Source organism: Syngnathus leptorhynchus, chromosome 3 (assembly GCF_054491065.1).
Source record: "Syngnathus leptorhynchus isolate UIUO chromosome 3, UIUO_Slep, whole genome shotgun sequence".
NCBI classification, from domain to species: domain Eukaryota; kingdom Metazoa; phylum Chordata; class Actinopteri; order Syngnathiformes; family Syngnathidae; genus Syngnathus; species Syngnathus leptorhynchus.
This window is the reverse complement of record NC_141197.1, coordinates 7,595,535-7,617,835: the sequence shown is the minus strand read 5'-3', so window position 1 is coordinate 7,617,835 and position 22,301 is coordinate 7,595,535. Positions and strand designations below refer to the sequence as shown.

Here is a 22,301-nt window from a genome sequence, read left to right as displayed (position 1 = left end):
AAAAGCATGCATATTAAATCCGTCTATAAGTCAGAAACGGCCATTGAAGCACTGTATAGAGTATATGTGTATTTATTATTAAATATTTCATGCAAATGGGTAAACAAATCCAAACGTAATTATAAGTAATCAAGTTACATTACTTTGATATTATGATACTTGAATTATGTTACGAACTAGATTTCTTAACAGGTAACTAGTTAGTGGTAATTAGTTAGTGTATAAAAATACTTATTTAAGTAACACTCCCAAATCTAGTATTTGGTGATCTAAGAGCAGAATATACTGTTTTTAGAAGACAACGTGCTTGAAAATGGGAAATTCTGAGCTCAATGATGGAAATGTTTGCCGTCACTGTAGCTTCAGCTTGTTGCCGACACAAAAATCCCCAAGGTGAACAGGATAATGAATAGCAAGAAGATGACAAAACAAAGACGGTCGATGACAACAGCAGCAAATTTCCAATCACTGCGCGTAGTCTTTCCCTGTTGCTGCTCTTGGAAGCGTTTGGCAATATAGCGTACTTCATCAAGGATTTTGGCAATCTCTGGTTCATGGCTGCGAACTGTGGGGCTCGGAACTTTGGTAAGGAGAACCTCACCCTCACCAGCTTGTCCAACCAACTCAGAATCAGGTGAAGCCCTTTGAACCATTCTTTCTTTGAAGTCCACACTGTCCTCACCAGGACGCTTCATGTGCAGAAACCAGGCACACCAATCAAAGAGGACCACACGGATCTTCGGGGTCAAATAACAAAGACAGATAGGACGTGTTCACATCAAATCCAATGCAGAATACCATCAATCTACTGGGCAGCTCGTTTAGTAATCCAAATGTGTGAAAGACCATCTTCTAATTCAATTGGTGATTGGGTACAAAATCCTGATCCTGTAACCCCTCACCATTTCACACTTTCGCTATTTTGAGCATCTTCTTTCATATTTCTGCCAATTAAATATATGGGTTTGGTATTTGATTCAAAAACAAATAACGGTATGGTGTTTGGTAAAACAAGGCAAAAATTATGAAGTTTTGATACACAACATAATGAAATGGACACTTACCCACTTAGGCATCTTGGCTCCATTAGGGTCATGATGGTGAAATTGTAAGACCACAACCGTGACAAACACAGAGAGTGTAACAATGACCATGGTGATGATAAAGTACTGAGCTAGAAAGGTGAAAACAGAGGAGAAAATTGTTGGGTATTCAGACATTACTCATGTACAGTATGCATCTCTGTTCAGGGTCAGAAACAGGAGCCTGTCATCTTTGATGTATGGCACCGACAAATTGTGCTTCTTTTTCTCATTTTATGAGCCTGTTTGCATCGAGCGGTACAGAATACCACGCTGCTCTAATGTCAATGTATTTATTTTGGTGAAATAATGCAGCTGTCTCTATTAAACAGACGCTCCCCATGCATTAAAAAAAAACAATAAATATGAACTTTAAAAATCAAGTATTCTGTCACACTGTTTCAGCTTTGACTGATGTACATTTGAAAAAAAAATCAATGTCTTTCAATTGTAGGAGGAAGACGCATTACAACACCCACACAAGCACAGAACAGAAAATACCGCCGTGTCAATGAATTTACAAACGTTGTGAGAATGAGTGCAGATGTGAAATGCAAAATCTCAATCAATTACAGTGTGAGACAGATCTTCAAAAATTTGACTCAACGCAAAGTCTCAATCAATTACAGTGTGAGCCAGGTCTTTTTCACAAATTTGGCTCGCTGCTTAATTTAACTGAAATCCTTCCAGACATCCCCGTCACTTACCTATTAGAGGCACTGACTCCGAATTGGCAGGAATCACTTGTGTACCTAACATCATCAAGAATATGAGGGACAGCATGACTCCGACTCCTGAAAATACCAAATCTAAATTAGAAATTCAAATCCAAAATTGCAGAGCCATTGCATTCAAATCTAAAACTGCATAGCCTTTGCATCTTACATACAAACATGAAAATAAAGTGTTTCTGTTTTTTTTTAACATGTTCAAAATTTCTTTGCGACAACCAAAATTATTTGAGACCCTTAAAACTGTTGGAGAACGTCTTTGCGACCATTAGCAATCTTGAACGAACTTGAATGTACGCATCAAGTGACGCGTAAGCATAAACCCTACGTGGGATTATTTGCATTGCATTAAAGATCATTTGTAAAAGTCACTACACTGTATAATATGATAAGGACATAAGGATCAATCATAAGTTTCCATCTGATTGAAGAAAAGACTACTAATGCAATGTTAAATTCCGGAGAACAAATTTTCATGTACAAAGAATTTGAATAAAATGAAAGTGCATTGCTCTACCCAGTGTTATCTTTTCCCCAGACTCAGCAGGGATCAGGAAAACAAACAGAGCCAGAATGGAGATCAGGATACAGGGGATGAGCACATGGAGTACATAGAACAGAGATCGTCTGCGCATCACTATGGTGTATGTGACATCGGAATAGGGCTCCTCGCAGCATTCATAAATCTGGCTATTCTTCTTTCCCGAGACCTCTGTGAGACCAAACAAAACATACCTGAGTATAACAGTAGTGATCTATAATGTCTCTGGCCTACTTCAGATCAATTTCTGTGCTTTGATGTCATCAAAATACTCCAGAAAATCAGTTTTTGCTTCCCTCATGTAATAGTCTGTGCCTCTCATGCGTCAAACTGACAGGATCGCTTCCATTGGCTGGAAAGTTTGTTGGCTGTGTTCACACCCACAAGGGTGCAAACCGCCCATTTAGAAATGCGCACATCTGCAAAAGTAGCAGAATGAGAAACACTCTGCCCAGACTTTCGAATATAGAGCCAGATGTGTTTCTCAATACTACATTTGCAATTTTACCGCTTCTTTGCTGCAGGTTTCATCTTACACAATGTAGTTTGACTCTCCCTTTACTGTTGCTTCACACTTGCTTATGATCTCACCCTTAACACATTCATGGACACAAAAACGGTCATGTGAACAATACACTGGGTTCATCATATTGTGGCCTAGTTGGGGTTCAGTGTTGAGTGACATTAACTTAGTACAGAAAGAAATATATATTTGTGCCAACCAATTAATTAGACTAGGCATAGTTGAGGGCAGGTTAATACATTTCAGAAAAATGTTTCTCAAGTCAAATGTAATCGCATCTCAAGAGGATCTTCAAATCCGATTTCAGTGCCTTCCCCTCCACAGTCTTCCTCATCAATATGAAATATTTTATGTATTAGAATTTAAGTTTGACGCTCATTATCAAACTATTCTCACCAACAAGTTCCCACTCTCCACTAGGAACGTATTCACTTATGACCGCCTCGCTCATTGTTAAATCCAAAGACCAGGCGCCATAAGTCCAGGAGCCAAACTTGAGGTCACATTTTTGGCTGTCAAAGGGGAACCAGCGAAGATCGACATAGCAGGTGCTCTTCAAGATCACTGACAGGAAAATAAATGTGAAACAAGGGTAAAAAAATCAGACACATCATGAGAAAATTATTTTATCTTTTCTAGGCTAAAGTAAGCTGTGATGGACTTGAAATACAACACAAGAGCTACGCTGACAACTTCTGAAGTTAAGTATTGAGAGTTAATGATAATATTGCAGTGAAAGTAGTAAATATTCAGGAGGCAAGCATTGAGAGTTAATGGTAATATTATGGTGAAAGTAGTAATTATTCAGGAGGCAAGCATTATCCAAATTCCAATCCATTTTCAAGAAACATTAGAATGTAGCAGTGAACAATGTCATTCTAGTATCATTTATCATGAGCTTGACGTGGCGCTGCATCAAGCACGGAATAAATTGAAATAGAAAAAGGATACGCAGACCAGCCAATTACATTGTAATTACAGACAAGGGAGAAGATTACCAAAGAATTTTAAACAACAATCGATGACTAAATGACTGTTATAGACGATCTGATAAGATAATTGTTTCCAGCAAAGGTTCATGTGGGAGAGTTGAAAAGGAATTTGTTTCTGACACAGGCGCTCAATACAGAAGTTTACTCAGTCTCAGCTGCCATGACATTAATTCAAAAGGCGAGACAAAGCAAGAAAGTGCTTTTTTTAGGAAGAGGGCAGAGTGGATAAGTCATCTATTGGTGAAGGCAGTAATCACTTGCTACGACTGGGAGTTCTTTTATTGCGTGCACACACACTCTAAAGGGATGTCAACCTCAAAAAAATCTTTGTAATCATATGCTATGTACAAACTCGTCGAAACACAATGTTCTGATTAATGTTTTGTTTGTGGAATATGAATTAAATGGGCAAATTCCAATGAGTATTTCTATCCATCTCAGGGGGTGACCATTTCTCCACTTGCAAGCTGAGACGTGATTGGTTGTGACCTGAGATCTGGCAACTGTGATGGATAAACAGGGGTGGATTTTGCTATTTAATTCATATTCCACAAACGCACTGTATTTAGACTAGTCGGGGCACATACAACATATTATTTTCATGAAAATTTGGGTTTGACTTCCACTTGAAAAACTGACATCATGCACAAATCCATGTTTAAATCTATGAAGGCTTAAAAAGCAAGGCTGAGTTGACATTTGTGCAATGTTCTTTACCTTGAGGTATATAGTTACAGTCGCCTGAGGAGGAAACAACAACCTTGGCATCGAAAGTAGTCTCAAATCGTTCTTGTGCACTGTGGATAACATAGAATAACATCCTTGCTGCTTTAGTGACAGTACCATTCAAAGGTTTGGACTCACCTTCTCGTAAGGTTTTTGATAGATTCTGTAAATAGACAATTTCCTCATGCATGCACTGAACAAGTGAATGATGATTGCACATAACGTTATTGTAAAATGAGATGAAATGGAACCAGAAGGCATATTGGCAGAAATTTTACTTTACTTATTTTGTTTTTGTTCTACTTACTTACAATACTTTTTAGAATACAGTAATCCCTCCTACTTCGCGGGGGTTACGTTCCAGACCCACCCGCGAAATGGGAATTTCCGCGAAATAGAAACTAGATTTTTTTGAAGTATGAGCCATAATTTTAACACTTCAGAACACTTAAACTGCTTTCTAAAACAGGATATTCTATTTTTATCGCTGACATCAACCAGCTCGCTGCTAGGGGACTTTCATATCAATGGACTGTGCGCTCCGCATTCATGCCTTAGCGACGAGACTAACAGTGTATCGCTATGTCCAGATGAAGGCCACCGCCGGTGGAGAGAACGCCCTGAAGTCACATGTGACGATAAAGTATACTGTACTGACTCTTTAATTTATTCATTTCAAAACAAGAAAACGACTTTTAAACGTAAGCTATCATTATTAAAGGAAAATGAAGAAACTCAAGTGGCCGCGAAACCTCGTGAAATGATGAAATTTCTGCGATAAAATAATTAATTTACGCATTTTTGAAAACCCGCGATACAGCGAAGCCGCGATAGTTGAAGCCGCGAAGTAGGAGGGATTACTGTACTTTCATTTTTACCTCATGTATAGTGTCACAAGGTACATTTTATATGTTATCAAAGCATTTGAGGACACAAAACTGCACTGAATTAATCCGACTACTCGTACTACTACTACCTCTGCCACTCCTATTCTAGTATTACAGTAATCCCTTGCTAGATCACAGCCTCGCTGCTTTACAGTGCATTGTGTTGGGGCTTCAGAAGAAAAAGACACGACAGAACGGAGTCAAGCCGCAGCCGCACAGTCAGAGGCGCAGTGAAATATGCGTGAGTCACAATTTGTCCTACTACGTAGTATGTATTTTGTATTGATGATGAAATTATTTTACTGTAGTTATTTGTAAGAAAGCGTTTACTTCTCTTTGTTATACAAATGGTTGGGCCTGAAAACTGCTTTTGTTCTTTGGTTTCAATGTTACACCTGTATAATAATGGTAAAAAATAAATGAAAGTTTCTACACCACCTATTTTTGCCCATCACGTGTTCTTTTCGGAACGTAACCCCAGCAAAAAACTAGGGATTATTGTACTAACAGTAATAAACTTTACCAGAATTTGTTGTTCTGTTTTACATTCAGCATGCAGCGGATCTGACAATACTAGTGCCGACCGACTGTACCTGTTATAAAGCACAATATCTGGCTTCCAAAGGACATGACCAGGCAAACGTAGAGTGTCCAACTCATCATACTTAGATGGGTCCCACTGCAGTTGATAGTCTTTCCAGGACTGTGGAGCAGATCATCATTACTATTTTTTTACCCCCACGATAAACATAAGCATACAAACAGTAGTTTGAGTTCACACCTGTGCTGTATCTCCAAGGGTAAGACAAAAAGCAGGTTGCAGTCTATGAAGACTCGGAGTAAGCTAACCCATTCATTTTTAAATGGACCAGCCATAATATAACATATTCATGTATCCATCCATAAAACTGCATTTAGTTATCCTCCAGCTGTAAACATGCAGCAAGTACTTATACTTTTACCAAAGTTGTTTATTTTGCACAAATAATTATAGTTCTACTCATGTATAGAATGCCAGTATTTTTTCAACCGCTGCAGGCAAGACCCCCCCCCCCAAAATGGATGGTTGTTTCTCAAAAAAACTCACAAGTCAAAGCATTCATATCTCAAGACACCACAGTGTATATTTGTTGCAAAATAAAAACGGATACATTTTTGACATTTTACATTCTTCTTTGGCTTTATGACAGCATCTGTGTCGCTAGAGCAACATTCATGGAAAGTGTTAGAACTTGAAAACCTTACCAATGGCAGCCAAATGTTGGTCGTCAACACCTGGCTGGTCTCATCCTGTGAGGGGAAAAAAAGGAAAATAAGTTTTATTTTGGGTTTTATTAGCTTTTATAAACCTTGAGAGTTTAAGGTTGATATTTATTCATGCTGGGCTGGCATTTGATATACAGGTGCAAAATTTTGTTTAGCGTGTTTAGCAGTCCCAGGTGAACAAGTCAAGTCAAGTTTATTTGTATAGCCCTAAATCACAAGAAAGTCTCAAAGGGCTTCACATGTACAAAAAATGACAATTGTTCTCAAACATCCCCTGATCTTAAATTCCCAGGAGGGCAAGGAAAAACGCAAAAAACCCTCCAAGGGGAGAAATGAGAAACCTTGAGAAGAGACCACAGATGGAAGGATACCCCTTCCAGGATGACCAGGCTGCAATGGATGCAGAGAGGGCGCTTAGAACACATCATATAAAACAATCCAAAGAAAAAGTGGATAACCAATTCAAAGCTGCAAGAGGTGCCCTCAATTGTCCTGGCAAACAAAACTTTGTGACCTTTAAATCTGCTGGTAGATATTGAACTGACCCCAATTTCACCCAATTTTGTGTTGCTTTGCAAAAAACTAACAAACAAACACACAAAAACAATTTGTTGGATTGTTTGAATAAACACATGGGTTGTTTTGTGTAATTTTTTAAATAGGTGCCACTACAGAGCCTGTTTAGTTTTTAATATATACTATATTTTTATAGCCAGCCTGATGTGTGTGTAAAGTTTTCATGTGTGGCTAACAGCGGTTATTTCTTCGGCCTGAACAATAATTGAAAAAATTAAAAAAAGATACACACCAATGCAATGATCTGGGTGAGGTAAATGCCAATTTTGACATTAAGAACCTGAGACTCATTGATGACTGGTCTCTCCAGCGCACTGCCCTGCATCAGGTCTTTAATCAGTCTGCGCTCATATTTACCTTGAATAGAAACTATGAAACATGAAAAAATGTACAGTATATTAGACAGTTTTAGTATATATTATCAGTATTTTCTATTCACACTTATTTGTGTTGAGCATAGCACTTGGTAATTTTTTTTTAAATGTGCTACATCACGTGTCAAACCCAAGGCCCGGGGACCAGATATCCTGAGCGACTTATATATGTTTTGTTTTTCACTTCATTGTGCATTTTATGGCTGGTGCGACTTATACTCCGGAGCGATTTATAGTCCGAAAATTACGGTAGTTAAAACGGTCATCCCTATAGACAGGTTGAACATCTGCTTCCTGCTGTCTTTTTAAGACCACTGTCCACAATATCTCTAGATCTATAGCTCTCGCCTCTTAGCCTATCACTCTTGAATCATAACACAGCTGAAGCTATCCTCCACCTTTTCTTATTTTTCCAGGTTGCTGCATCTCGATTAGTCTTCTTCCCCTCTTTCAACTGTTTCTTCCCCTCCTTAATCACACTCGTTGGAGTCTCTGGACTAGACGGACTGCGGGGATATCTTATGAAAAAAAACACTATTTGATATGCAACCAGTTGGAAATTTAAACAAGGATAGTGAAAGAGCAATGCACTAGATTGACTGGAAGAAAAAGTGATTACAAAACATAAAACAAAAAAGGCTCCAATGGGAATTCTATACAAGTGGATCAGTTATGAAAGTGTGTTGAATGATCATACTAGCAGCTTACCTTGGACTGTGCAGGCACTCACTAGAAGGAGAAGCAAAACATCATAGGGAGCCATGGTGGTCTGGAACAGGAACTCGAGAAGTGTGGACCTCAGTGGGCTTGAATGCTTAGAACAACAGAGTGAGCGTTTCTACGTGCGTTTCTAGAATGTCTCCTCCTCCCAGGATACAAACTTTAACATGACACCCCAACTGCATTGAAAAGAAAAGCTTGTATGTTGTGCAATACACTTGTGCATAGTTCCAATAAGATGTTATGTAAGAGATGGGTGCAGCTGGAGTCCATCTCATCTTCGGCAAAATATATTTTAAAATATTAAAAATGATTCTATTATTTTATCATTTTATATATTTATAAGTTCAAGATGAGGTGTTGATTGCTTAGAACAACTGAGTGAACATGTGTTTGTAGAATGTCTCCTCCACCCAGGTTACAAACTAATACTATGACACCCCAACTGCATGGAAAAGAAAAATGTGCATATTGTGCATAGACTTATGCATAGTTCCAAGAGGACATTGTATAAAAGATGGATGCAGCTGGAGCCCGCCTCATCTGGAACTCAACACTCTTAATGGAAAACAGATGCCGACGTCGTCTTCACTGTGAAACAAGTTTTGCAGTCTTTAAATGTGATGGCAACCAATAATATTTAACACACAGTACAATGGTAGCTACAATTTGTTTTCTCCCTTGCACAGGTCAACATCCTTTTTAAAAAATATATAATAATAATAATAAAAAAATGAAACCATTTAATGTTATGCGTTGGCCTTCGGACCACACAGGCACTGTACAACCAAAACATAAAATCAAGGTGAACTGATACCTGTTTAGCACGTTGCCTCGCTGTTCCGAGGTTTTTTTCATTGTCTGAGCATACACATACTTCCTAAGTATCCTTTGGATCCAATGATTATCAGAAAGAATGCACAGTGTGGTTACATTGGTCTCAGGCCGGTTCAAAGCCTGAGATCATTGTAAAATACATGACCTGTTGAAAATAATCCAAGTACAATAGTTATTCACATTACATGAAACAAATTGTGTGTGTGTTTTTTTTAATCAGCAATATAATATATTTTAGCTTGACAGTTCTCTGGAAGTTTTGAACACATCCAAATTATTGTATTGATCAAATTAGTTTCAGCAGAAGAATGAAAATGTGTCAATGAATTGATTTGATCAAAGTGTTTGTTGGTTCACAAAAAGGGTACAGCAAATGATTTTAGGGAGTTCCCTTAATCCTTAAATACAATATTATTAATAACCGACACTTGAATAAGCACAGATCAGATTGAGAATTTCATCTTTCCTGCCACAATCGAGGTAGAATGTTGTATTAGTGTGACAATTTATTCTTGCTAGGGCACACTTTGACCGGCTGAACTCAGTTAAGACCAAATTTGGCATATTTACTTTAATGTTCTGCCAATCTCCTGTATGTGTTTTGTTAGACCAATCTCCTGTGTGGATGTGGCTCAAGACAGAATAAGAACATGAACCATTTTGGACACATGAGACCAGTGGTTCCCAACCACTGGCCTGTGGACCAGTGCTGGGCCAGGGTCCAGCTTGGACCGGGCCGCAAAAATGAAAGAATAATAATTAGAGCACGAACGATTTACGGTTATTTCATTTTGAAAAGTAACCACATTCTTTCCTTTACATTCATCCATGACTGACTCTTGATGAATTTCAAGTTGTCTGGGTTGCAACGTGCTGATATCAAATCCACAAGCCAGCAGAATAAACAAATGTATTTAAAAAGTTTCTTTGCAATGGATAAAAGGCTCAGTGGGGATTCACTGTGAACTTTTCAAGAACAGACAATTTTTATTTTGTGCAGATCCATTAAATGTTGAAAAACAATATTTTTTGGATTACAGGTTTTGATGTAGTGGGGTGTAAGGATGAAAAATCAATCAATCAATCAAGCAATCAATCAATCAATCAATCAATCAATCAATCAATATGATTTGACGCTGCAATAGTTACTAATTTCTAAGTTAGAGCCTGCTGGAAGGAGTGATTTGCATACATAATTGTTGCTGGCTCCAGGAAAGAGAAAACATAGGTTTGCATTACAATAATCATTGTAAAAATGTATGCCTACTTTGGAAGAGACTCTGGGAATTGCATTATATCTTGACCATTTGGGCTTGGAAGAAACATGGGTGAATAATCATGCAGGCTCCAGTGGAAAATCAATGACTAAGGATGTTTCAGGGATATACATGGTGTAACTGACTATTTATGTGACGCCCTGTAAGAAGGCAAACACGCATGCATGGGAGAGGCATGCAATTTTGGGGGGAGACTTTCTCTACAAATGCTAGTCATACTCTGGCAGTTGATTATTTACCTTTAATATCATATTGACAATTTCTAGGCTTAGCCGAGGCGTTGAGGGTGTCCGGTTTGGGGACCTCAGCATTGCGTCTCTGCTTTTTGCAGACGACGTGGTGCTGTTGGCTTCATCAAGCCGTGATCTCCAGCTCTCACTGGAGCGGTTCGCAACCGAGTGTGAAGCGGTCGGGATGAGGGTCAGCACTTCCAAATCCGAGTCCATGGTCCTCGGTCGGAAAAGGGTGGAATGCCCTCTCCAGATCAGGGATGAGATCCTGCCCCAAGTGGAGGAGTTCAAGTATCTTGGGGTCTTGTTCACAAGTGAGTGCAGGATGGAGCGCGAGATCGACAGGCGGATCGGTGCAGCATCGGCAGTAATGTGGACTCTGTACCGGTCCGTCGTGGTGAAGAGCGAGCTGAGCCAAAAGGCAAAGTTCTCAATTTATCGGTCGATCTATGCTCCTGCCCTCACCTATGGTCACGAACTATGGGTCGTGACCGAAAGAACGAGATCCCGGATACAAGCAGCCGAAATGGGTTTCCTCCGCAGGGTGTCCGGGCTCTCCCTTGGAGATAAGGTGAGAAGCTTGGTCATATGGGAGAGACTCGGAGTAGAGCAGCTGCTCCTCCACGTAGAGAGGAGCCAGATGAAGTGGCCCGGGCATCTCATTAGGATGCCTCCCTGGGGAGGTGTTCCGGGCATGTCCCACCGGTAGGAGACCCCGTGGATGACCCAGGATCCGCTGGAGAGACTGTGTCTCTCAATTGGCCTGGGAACGTCTTGGGATCCCCCGGGATGAGCTGGATGAAGTGGCTGGGGAGAGGGAAGTCTGGGAGTCCCTCCTAAAGCTGCTGTGCCCACGACCCGACCCCGGATAAGCGGAAGAAGATGGATGGATAGATGGATGGATAATATTTAGTCTCATACACACCGGTTTCTAGACCACCACATGCTTGAAAGACAAGAAGAAATTCTGAAATAATGATGTAGTTTTTTTGCTTTTGCTATGGCATTTATTTTCAGACCAGGTTCTCAGGATAACACATCTTTGGAAACAGCCTCAGTAATGTTTGGTGCTGACACAAGAATCCCAAAGGTGCACAGGATAATGAATAGCAAGAAAATCACAAAACAAAGACGATCGATGACAGCAGCCACAAATTTCCAATCACAGCGCGTAGTCTCTCCCTGTTGCTGGTCACGAAAATGTTTGGCAATATCACGCACTTCATCGAGGATATTGACGAGTTCTGGTCCACTGCAGCCGACTGTGGAGCTCAGATTGTTGGTGAAGGCAAGCTCACCCTTACCGTTTCCAATCAAGCCAGAATTGGGCGAGGCAGGGTGAACACTTGCCATTCTGGCTTTGAGGTCCATGCTGTCCTCACCAGGATGCTTCATGCGCAGAAACCAGGCACACCAATCAAGGAAGACCACACGGATCTTTGGGATCATACAAAGACGAGAGATAGGACTCATTACTATTCCTCACATGAAATGCAGAGCTGAATTGTCCAAGGCAGGATACCATCAAACAGTGGCAAAAATATAAACAGTGAAATTGGGGCTCAGAGAGCATTAAAACCCAGGAGGAGAGGGAGAACAGCTGTCCAGAATCCTCCCAGACCCCTGATTTTGTTAATAGAATAGCTCGGGGCGGGCCAGTCACGCTGAATGGCTTATTAGGGATGACAAAATAATAATTTGTCTCATCACAATGAGGAAAAAAAGAAAAAGTCGAAAAGATGAGGTTAACGTTAAAATTACTAGGGTAGACTTTTTTTTTTGTTTAATCAAAGTTAGGCACAAGCTGGAGTCGAGTTTGGAAGCTTGAAGAGACATTGACCCTACCAGTATGTCCTGCTTCTTCGGGCGTTCAAAAGGAGACTGCCACCGCAGCCTCAGAGGATGATTTTGTCTGTGCCTTTCAGAAACTAGTCACATTGATTTTCCTCTCATGATGCTTACGCCTCTACCTATCAAAGCACCCGGCAGCTCCATCAGTAACTCAAATGTGTGAAAGTGCAACTACTGCCGGCCGTTACTTTCTGCTAGTCAGTCAATAAATAAAGCTGTCAACAGTATATACATAGCCACTTATTGTGGTTTATTGTTGGTTGCTTTTTCATTTTTCCCCAGTTTTTTAGATTTTCCTTGCCCCCCTAGGGGTTAAGATCAGGGTATGTTGTTAATATTTGTCAACTGTGGGCATGTTTCTGTGATGAAGGGTTGTATTAATACCTTTGACTTGACTTGACTTTTTTGTTTTAAGCTGGGCGAGGCAGTTTATACAAATGTTCAGTAACTATTGCAGTCTAATCTTAAGAGACAGTCTGATCTTAATACAGTGTCATATGATTCCATCTTCCACAAGTGTGCCTCCAGATGGCTCGCTGCTGAGGCCCTTGTCCAGCCTTGTTCTACAAGTCACTCTGTTGCCCAGCGGACCCAAAAGACCCCCTTCTCTGGCTATCGGCTTCCATATGCTCTGCTTATGTCATTAAACACTACCTCAACACGTACCATCTCCCATAGTCTTTTCACACCTGAGCAATAAAATTACAGAACACGTCACAGTGGACTAATGAAACTTTCCGAGTATGAGTACTACATCTTTATATTAGCCATTTGGAGTTGGAACGTGCACGCGTGAAGCAGAGGCAGGCTGCCTGAAATAGAAATGTGGAAGTATGTGTGCGTAATGCGCGGCTGTGGATGGAGTGATTGATATCAAAGAGATGTTGAGTGTAATGAGCAAAAGGTGCCATAAATACAGCTGTCTCTGTAGTGCGACCCAAGACTCGCTTTGGTTTCTTTGGCTACCGACTCACCATCGCTGGCAAAGGACAACAGTCACTATTAGCAGCTCCGGAGAGAGATCCAAACATATAATAAACGGGTGTCCTCAGGCTGCCCTAATACTCTGTGACGCCACTGCATAATTGGTATTGTTTTGGTGGTGGTGGGTGTCTACTGGTCTTTAACGTAAATGAAAGTTGTCTGTACAAATTTGGTTTGAGCTAAATCTAGCTTTTGCAGCTTTTAGTCATGTGCCCTTTGTAATCTGGAAATGATGTTTTGAGGAACTACCTGCATATGTCTTCCAATTCAATTAACATCATTCACATTTGATTCAACATTTAATAAACCAGTACAATGTTAAGCTGAACAAAAACAAATGGCGAGGATGAGTTTCTGGTATACATCACAAGGAAATGGACACTCACCCACTTTGGCATTCTGGCGCCATGAGGGTCATGATGATGAACTCGTAATACCACAACTGTGACAATCACAGAGAGCGCAACAATGGCCATAGTGATGATAAAGTACTGAGCTATAAAGGTGAAGACAGAGGAGAAAATGGTTGGTTATTCAGCCATTCATCATTTATAATATAAAATCACTTTCATGGGGGCAAACTTGAGCCTATCCCCTCTCATTTAGGGCAAAACATTATTTCATTTAATCATTTTTAAAGCCCCTTCTGCTTCAAGCATCATGCTGCTCTAATGTCAAGCTATCAATAGCATATATAGTCTCTAATGCAGTTGTCTCCATTGGGCACATGTTCCCTGCAGAGCAAGCCATGCATGAATATGTTTTTACCACTTTTACCTGGAATCAGGGTTTCTGAACTATATCTTTTCGAAATATAGGGGGTAGCTACATTGCAAAACAGAACACGTGCTTTGTGAATAAGTACACAAACACAAAGTGTTGAGATGAAAGAGCAATGCAAATTCCTACTACTAACAATTTCTAAAATTCCCCCCACTTACCTATTAGAGGCACTGAGTCTGAAGTGGGTGGTATAATTTGAGCAACTAGCAGCATGAAGACTATTAGGGAGAGCATGACTGTGACTCCTGAAAATACCAAATCTCAATTAGTGCTTCAAAACCAAAGAATTCACATTTTACATACAAGCATGCAAAACAATGCATCTTCTTGGGATAAAAACATTGAAAATCATTACGTAAAACTCATGGGCGAGGTACCACAAAATGTAAAGGCCTGTAGTATATTTTCATTCTGCTCTTATCCCATGTATATTTAACTTAAGGCCTGGTTTACGTATCAGGTCAGGCACTGGTCAAGTCGTGTGAGATATTGGTGCCTGGTACGGGATGTTGATGTCTAGCTCCAGATATGTAGACCTACTGGTGCCAGAAGATATAGGAAGCAGGTGGATGTACTCATGAAAGAATCCTAGGAAGACCGTATAGAATCTGTAGGACGGACTAGCGAGTAATATATCAAACAGCAACCAGTCGGTATAAAGGAGGGAGACTGGACGACTCGGGTACACTCGACCTTTTTTCTGGGCGTGAGACACTTCATTCTGACATCGGTCGAATAAAATATTTCCCAATCAGTCATGTGTCACAGATGTTTTTCCTTCCCCTGAGCCAGCCACCTTCCACAGCGTATTCCCGAAGAACAGCTAACCATTCATTCATTCATTCATTCATTCATTCATTCATTTTCTGAACCGCTTAGTCCCCACGGGGGTCGCGGGCGTGCTGGAGCCTATCCCAGCCGTCCTCGGGCAGTAGGCGGGGGACACCCTGAACTGGTTGCCAACCAATCGCAGGGCACACAGAGATGAACAACCATTCGCACTCGCACTCACACCTAGGGACAATTTGGAGTGCTCAATCGGCCTAACAAGCATGTTTTGGGGATGTGGGAGGAAACCGGAGTGCCCGGAGAAAACCCACGCGGACACGGGGAGAACATGCAAACTCCACACAGGGAGGGCCGGAGGTGGAATCGAACCCGAACCCTCCTAACTGTGAAGCGGTCCATCGAAGAAAATTCATTGCAGGCCTAATTATATTACTAAAGCATGAGAGAAGCCTAACATACATCCTACGTTTCTGAAATGTATACGTTTTTGAGGATATTATTTACATATCAATGGGGAAGAATCCTTGTACCTTCAAAATAATAAGAATTTGTATGTTGAAACATCACATATTACGATAAATACAACATGTTTTCATTACAATGTTATCTGTTTCTGATCAGAATGAATGGGCAAAAAAGGCTATCAATGCAAATTCAATTTCCAGAGGATTAAACATTTTGAGATACAGAGAATTTAAAGCTCATTGCTTTACCCAGTGATATCTTTTCCCCGGAGTCAGCGGGCAGAAGGAACACAAACAGGGCCATAATGGAGATCAGAATGGAAGGAATGAGCAGATGAACTACATAGAAGAGAGTCCGTCTGCGCATCACAATAGTGTACGTAACATCGGGGTAGGGCTCCGTACAGCAATCATAAATCCGGCTATTCTTCTTTCCTGAAACCACTGTGAGAAAAACAACACATCATTGAATCTACACGTGTTGTAATTGTAATTTACAGTATTCCCCGATCGAGCCATCAAGCCATATTTTCACATGTATTTTATTATTTTACCAAAAATATTTTATTCTATATCTTTAGAGTATTTTCTTAATCCAAATGAAAATATGCTGTGAGCTATTATTCTACTGCTTTCTACTGATATTTTAACATTTCCGATTCAGAATTGGTTTTGAGGTACTTTATGCATCAAAGTCAGAATTTTGTTGTCTTTTTCTTATAGTTATTTTTCTATTAATTTTGGGTCATTGTTGTTTCTAAACTTGCGTGAAACATGAGAGGCATTTCCAGTGAAACCGGCGTTTTATTTCAATGGTAACTGTTGCGAATATTATGTGAATGTCAATTGTTGGATAAGAGAAAACATTTCAATGTCACGAAAAGAAGTCTCCCACATACATTTAAACAACACAAGATATACAAGTGGCACTCACCCAGCGCGTTTTTGCCGGTGGTTCAATGTAAGCACTAGCACAGAGTTCAATGCGAGTGTTGTGATGAGCTTTGTCCATGAAATAAAACATGTGCAACATTGAGCTGGTCTTTTCAAATGACCATCAGCCTAGTTTCTCTGTGTTCCTCATTGCCAGGTGGACACTATAGAGAGTAATACAGCTCTTTCCTCATCTGGAGAGGCATGCTCAACAATGCTCAATGCCCTTGAAGTCCAGATTGAACTTCTGCTTGTTTGTACAACCACCAGCAGTACAACACGCTCCCAAGATGTGCAAGAATTGCAAGAAATTGTTCAATGCATGAAGGCTAATGTGCCCTTTGAGAATGTTTGTGATTTAGGGCGATATATATATAAAAACTTGACTTGATTTAATGATCGTTTAGAAAAGGGGGGTGTAGAAAAGCCGCTTCATAAGGGAAAACTCTCATTGTCATCAATGGGAGCATTTGAACAGAAATCTCTTACCGGAAGTTCCTAACATATTTGGTTACCCATGAGAGCCCCCATAAATAAGGTGGAAAGTTTAGATCCTTCTTGTTTTTACTTTCTGTGTTTTTGTTTACTCACTGTCTTCTTAACTTTGTGTATCTTAAATCTGTTTCTTTGTTGTTCTTATATTCTGCTCTTTACGAGTATAGGATTGTAGTTGTTCCTTAAAATATTTGGTTGCTATTTAGTTCAGAAACTATCCATCGACCTTAGTTTGGTCCCTTGGTATCCGGGTGAAAAGACACTTTTACATTTTTTTTTAATCCGCCATGGTTGTTGATCAATTCTACAGGTCCCTTACTTCAATAGTCTTGTTTAATTGCTCTTACGAGGTTGTCTGTTTTGCGATTTAACATACAGATGATTCTCACCAAGTAGTACTAAGCATAACATCTCCTGAAAATGTTTTCAAATCTGAGTCCCACCCTTTCCCACATTATTATTACAAATTTATGTTAGACGTGCAGAGTATCAAATTATTCTCACCAACAAGGTCCCACTCTCCATTAGGTACGTATTCACTGATGTCCGCCTCTATCAGTGATAAGTCTATAGAGAAGCCCCCGTAGGTCCAGGAGCCAAACTTAAGTTCACATTTCTGGATGTCAAAGGGGAACCAGCGGAGATCGAAATAGCAGGTGCTCTTAATGATCCCTAGCAGGGAAATATATGCAGAACAAGAAAAAAAGAGACACATGATAAACTCATTAATTTAGTAGTAACTCACATAAATAATAAAAAAAAAACAGCAAGAGAAAAATAATAATAATGCAGTGAATGTATTCAGTAATTATGCAGAAGGCAATAAACAACGTCTTTCCGTTGCAAGCGGTTAATGGACTGTGGCACTGCATGAAATGAACGGATATACAACGAGGACAAAATCTGAATGACAGACAAGTGTAAACTTTCCTCAATCAAAAAGCAAAAGGTCAACACTAAATTACAATCTGATGAAATGCATAGTGAATTGTGAGTGAAGGTCAAGAAACAAGTTGCATCTCACAAAAGCAATCAATGCAGAAGGAAGTCATTGAGAAACCTATTAGTGCTGGAATGAATTCACATGGCGAGCCAAGAGGACAGAACAGTGCTTTTGCTTGAAGAAGGAGGAGGTCAAGTCACTCAGTGAAGGAAGTCATCAAAGACTCCAAGTGCAGTTTCACTACATGTGCACACAAAAACTCATGCACTTCAGTAGCTAAAAGCTCAATAAGGAAAATGGAGAGGAAAGAACTTATGTGCAAGTGTGAGAGTGGAAAGAAATCTTCCTTACCTGGGGGTATATAAAGACAGTCGCCCGAGAAGGAAGACAGAATTTTGGTATGAAGGAGATCAGATGTTTTGTCTGCACTGTGGATGACATAGAACAACATCAGTGCAGCTTGTGAGAAATGCAGACACACCTTTTAATTCAATTTTTGACCGAACCTGTGAAAAATGATGCCACACTGATATTGAATAGAACCCGAGGGGACATTGGCAGCAATTAAAGTATATCTGATCTTTTATACTGGTTTGTGGTAACATACTTTGTTATTGTATTGTAAATAAGAGTATTTATTTTTACGACAACCTCTGCAAATGACGTGTAAAAAGATACATTTATTTGTGGTTTTAAAGGAATAGTAATAAAAATAAAATTATATTAATAAAATGATAATAATAATGCAAATGACGTGTAAAAAGATACATTTATTTGTGGTTTTAAAGGAATATATATACAGTATATATATAATAAAAATAAAAGAAAATTATATTCAGTAACATATATAGAGTAACATATATACAGAAATAAATAAAATTATATTCATAAAATGATAATAATAATAAGTATATTGCTCATATCCACATCTGGTTGTACCTGTTATAAAGTAGAATATCTGGCTTCCAAAGGAGATGATCAGGAAATCGTAGCGCTTGCAATCCATTATACTCAGATGGGTCCCACTGCAGTTTATAGTCATTCCAGGACTGTGGAGCAGATAATTAGGATATACAGGATTTTTCCACTTTTTATATTCTAGAAAGTGGGTTATGTACACAGACACAGATATTGTTCACTAAAACTTACTCGCTCATCTAGATTCTGTTAAATTCTGATACACTTTGCTGCTCAGACTGGGATCCATCTAATACATGGATTAGAGTTAAAGTATTGAAGTAAGCCCTCTTAGTTTTTTTTTTAAACTGTCCTACCTTGATCTGAAAATCAGTGACAAAAATTTGAAAATATTATTGTGCTGAATATGGACGAGTGAAATACTTAATGAATATTTTACTTAATGGTCAAATATGAAATCTAAAGGTGGGCCAATCAAAATATGCCTTGCCTGTCTGAATGATGGATTTATATTGCACTTTAAAATACTTCCAATTATTATTCCCCAATGCAGGATTGCAATGTTTAGTGTATCAAATAATATTTTGTCATTTCTTAACTTCTGCATTCACTTGCACATCAATTTGATTCCAAGCCTCTTTTCTTTTCTTTACACCCACAGCAGTGCTGTTTATTTTACGGATTGTATTTTCATCATTTTAATGCACCCACTTTAACTGGGTTTGACATTTTTCTCTGTCAATAGACATCTTGTACAGTAAATAGACTTCTTTGAGCATCTTCTTATTGTGGTTATGAGCGCAGTCAACTCAAGGTGAATATATAAGAAAACTCAACAAATTCAGACCAGCATTTCTGGAACTGATGTTCCTATTTCAAACCCGAAGCTTAGGTTGAACCATCAGCCCAACCTGAAGTCCTTATGCTAGTCTTAAAGAGAGAACGGGTTTCTCATGCTTTCTAACAACACACCGACACTTACCATTTGCAGCCAAATACTGGTTGTCAACACCTGATTCTTCTCATCCTGTGAGAAAAGAAATTCAGTTTGTGGCTCCTATAAAACCTTCAGAGTTTGATATTGATATTTAATCGTGCTGGTTTGACATTTCATATACTCTATCATCAAAATGCTAATACCTTTTTTCTCAGTTTGCCATGTTCTGCTCAAACAAAATGAATTCATTTTACAATTTACCTGTGTAGTTGTAGTAATAATAATAACAATAATCATCATCATCATCATCATAAAAACAAGTTACACACCACATCCATGATCTGCCTGAGAAAGATGCCGACATCAACGTTGAGAGTCTGCGACTCATTGAAGATTGGTCTCTCAAGTACATTGTACTCACGCAGCAGGTCTTCGAAGAGCCTCCGCTCATTTGGCCCTTGAATGGAAACTATGAAAACAAAATATATATACAGTATATATATAAAACAGTATTAGCAACACTTATCACAATTCACTGTTGCCACTCGTTTCGGTTTGACAAACCATGTTGTAAATGTGTTTTTAAAGATGCTGGAGTATAAATATAGTTCACATGATTGGACCATCAATCATAATTGTGTGAAACAATTCAGACATTTTCATGAATATATAGCTTTCTGATATTGGTGTTTCATTTATTTGTATCGAGCTCACCTCCTTTTTGTTTAAACCTGAATCCAAAGATATGAAAGACTTAAGATTTGATTATTGGGTGCTGGTGCACATCGACTAAGATGTTAATGTGAACACTGATGGGATAATATTTGTTGGATATCAAAGGCAGGTCTGTGGAAATACTCAAAATGGTTGAACAACCCTGCCAAACATGTTTTTAAATATGATAACTTTAGCTAAGACTAAAATTTAAAGTGTGCAAATGTGATTTGTCTTGGTCGTATACAGACATTGTTGCATTTAAAAGTAAAGTTCAGATAGTTCTTTGAGGATTAGAAGTCTGACACTGACTTTTAAACCTATTTTGAGGGTTACAGGAATGCATGCAAATATGCTTGGAAATGGAACATAATTGTAGAACCATCTTAAAACCAACATTCTAAATGTACTTTTTAATATTTGGTCCTTTTCTTCTTATATGATGTTTAACTCATCTTATATTATGTTGCAGTCCAATCGCACTCTACCGCAAACTAAAACCACATGAACAAAACGATTGCTGTTTTTGTTATGACAGTCAGAACTGAGCACTGTTGCCTTTTTAAATCTACCAGTCAATAGAACATTCGGATTGTTTATCTTCATTGATTGCGATTTTTTCTATCAACAGATACTAGTTCAATATTAAGTACTGCACAATCTGGACCAGTAGTTCGCAGAAATTATATGTTATGATACCTAGTATATTTAATTTCTGGAAAAAAATGTCACTAAATAAATATGTCACAAAAATAGGGTATTTTATTATTTCTTTTATGTAGAAGGGACAATGCACACTGACAACATTATACAACGTAAATGCACTCAAGGTAGCTAAAATAAACACTTTTTTTTTTTGGCAGGTCCTTGGGCAGGTGTATAAGACAACCTAAAATGAGATGCATTAAAATTTAGATACAATGATTATGTATCATCTATCTTGCGGGTTTAATCAGCCTCTTGATGGCATAAATTGATGAACAAAAATATGATGATTGTCATTTTGAAAAAACGAAGTGAAAATGTTTTGAATATATCTCCACACATTGTAATGTCCCACTGCATACAGGCTGGCGACTGACTGTGGACACATATTATTATTAGTAGGCTCTATTTAATGCAATATGAAATTCACCAAAAATTTAAAGTTTAAATTTGACTCCCCCAGTGCCTTTGTTTAAATTTTAAACAAAGCCACTGGGGGAGTCATGCATGACAGCAAGAAAAGTGACACCCCCACCGACCAAAAAACAGTTTCTTTTTTAATTAAACACATTGGCAGCTTACCTTGGACTGTGCATGCACTCACTAGCAGAACAAGCAGAATACCATGTGGATCCATGGTAGCTCAGAAGAAGAAATGGAGAAGAGATGTGGACCTCAGTGGGGCAGCTTGGTTATGTCTGTGTTTTTAAAATGACTCCTCCTCCCTGGTTACATGGTTACTGGTTAACCCAGGTTGGACATGAAAAGAAAAAGCTATTAAATGGACAAGTTATGACCTTTCATAATTATTTATTGTTTTGATTTAGGTTTTGGATGTTAATATAAAACATATAAAAGGATTAAAAATGTTTTTGTGCAGCATGTTATGTAACTGGCTTGTAGTTGAATGGGCAAATGTGTAACAGATGGATACAGCTGGAGTCTGCCTGAACTTGAAGTCAACATGCATAATGGAAAACATATGTGGACATCGGCTTGACAGTAAAACTACAAGATTTGCAG

At 39.0% G+C, this 22,301-nt stretch overlaps 2 protein-coding genes across 2 annotated transcripts; both read right to left on the bottom strand.

Moving 5' to 3' along the window:
* Nucleotides 1-63: 63 nt before the first annotated feature.
* On the bottom strand, nt 64-11,600 carry LOC147059039 (neuronal acetylcholine receptor subunit alpha-7-like). Its single transcript, XM_085906981.1, has 10 exons — nt 8,407-11,600; nt 7,557-7,693; nt 6,728-6,772; nt 6,076-6,185; nt 4,587-4,666; nt 3,274-3,441; nt 2,331-2,525; nt 1,790-1,876; nt 1,065-1,174; nt 64-737 (listed from the first exon to the last, which is right to left on the bottom strand). The coding sequence occupies exons 1-10, from the start codon at nt 8,459-8,461 to the stop codon at nt 363-365; spliced, it is 1,362 nt and encodes a 453-aa protein (XP_085763107.1). The 5' UTR covers nt 8,462-11,600; the 3' UTR covers nt 64-362.
* Nucleotides 11,601-11,746: 146 nt separating this feature from the next.
* Nucleotides 11,747-22,013, bottom strand: LOC147059038 (neuronal acetylcholine receptor subunit alpha-7-like). Its single transcript, XM_085906980.1, has 10 exons — nt 21,861-22,013; nt 20,189-20,328; nt 19,905-19,949; nt 18,944-19,053; nt 18,356-18,432; nt 17,566-17,733; nt 15,883-16,077; nt 14,539-14,625; nt 13,984-14,093; nt 11,747-12,199 (listed from the first exon to the last, which is right to left on the bottom strand). The coding sequence occupies exons 1-10, from the start codon at nt 21,913-21,915 to the stop codon at nt 11,789-11,791; spliced, it is 1,398 nt and encodes a 465-aa protein (XP_085763106.1). The 5' UTR covers nt 21,916-22,013; the 3' UTR covers nt 11,747-11,788.
* Between the last annotated feature and the right edge of the window lie 288 nt (nt 22,014-22,301).

What these genes read in the sequence shown, in the direction of transcription:
- LOC147059039 (XM_085906981.1), bottom strand. Translation starts at nt 8,461, where the DNA reads ATGGCTCCCTATGATGTTTTGCTTCTCCTTCTAGTGAGTGCCTGCACA. An exon ending in GAGTGCCTGCACAGTCCAAG is followed by an intron (nt 7,694 to 8,406) that starts GTAAGCTGCTAG and finishes CATGTTTCATAG; the next exon opens with TTTCTATTCAAGGTAAATAT. An exon ending in GGAGTCAGTGCCTCTAATAG is followed by an intron (nt 1,175 to 1,789) that starts GTAAGTGACGGG and finishes TCACCTTTCTAG; the next exon opens with CTCAGTACTTTATCATCACC.
- LOC147059038 (XM_085906980.1), bottom strand. Translation starts at nt 21,915, where the DNA reads ATGGATCCACATGGTATTCTGCTTGTTCTGCTAGTGAGTGCATGCACA. An exon ending in CCAGTATTTGGCTGCAAATG is followed by an intron (nt 19,054 to 19,904) that starts GTAAGTGTCGGT and finishes TCTGCTCCACAG; the next exon opens with TCCTGGAATGACTATAAACT. An exon ending in GATATTCTACTTTATAACAG is followed by an intron (nt 18,433 to 18,943) that starts GTACAACCAGAT and finishes TGTCATCCACAG; the next exon opens with TGCAGACAAAACATCTGATC.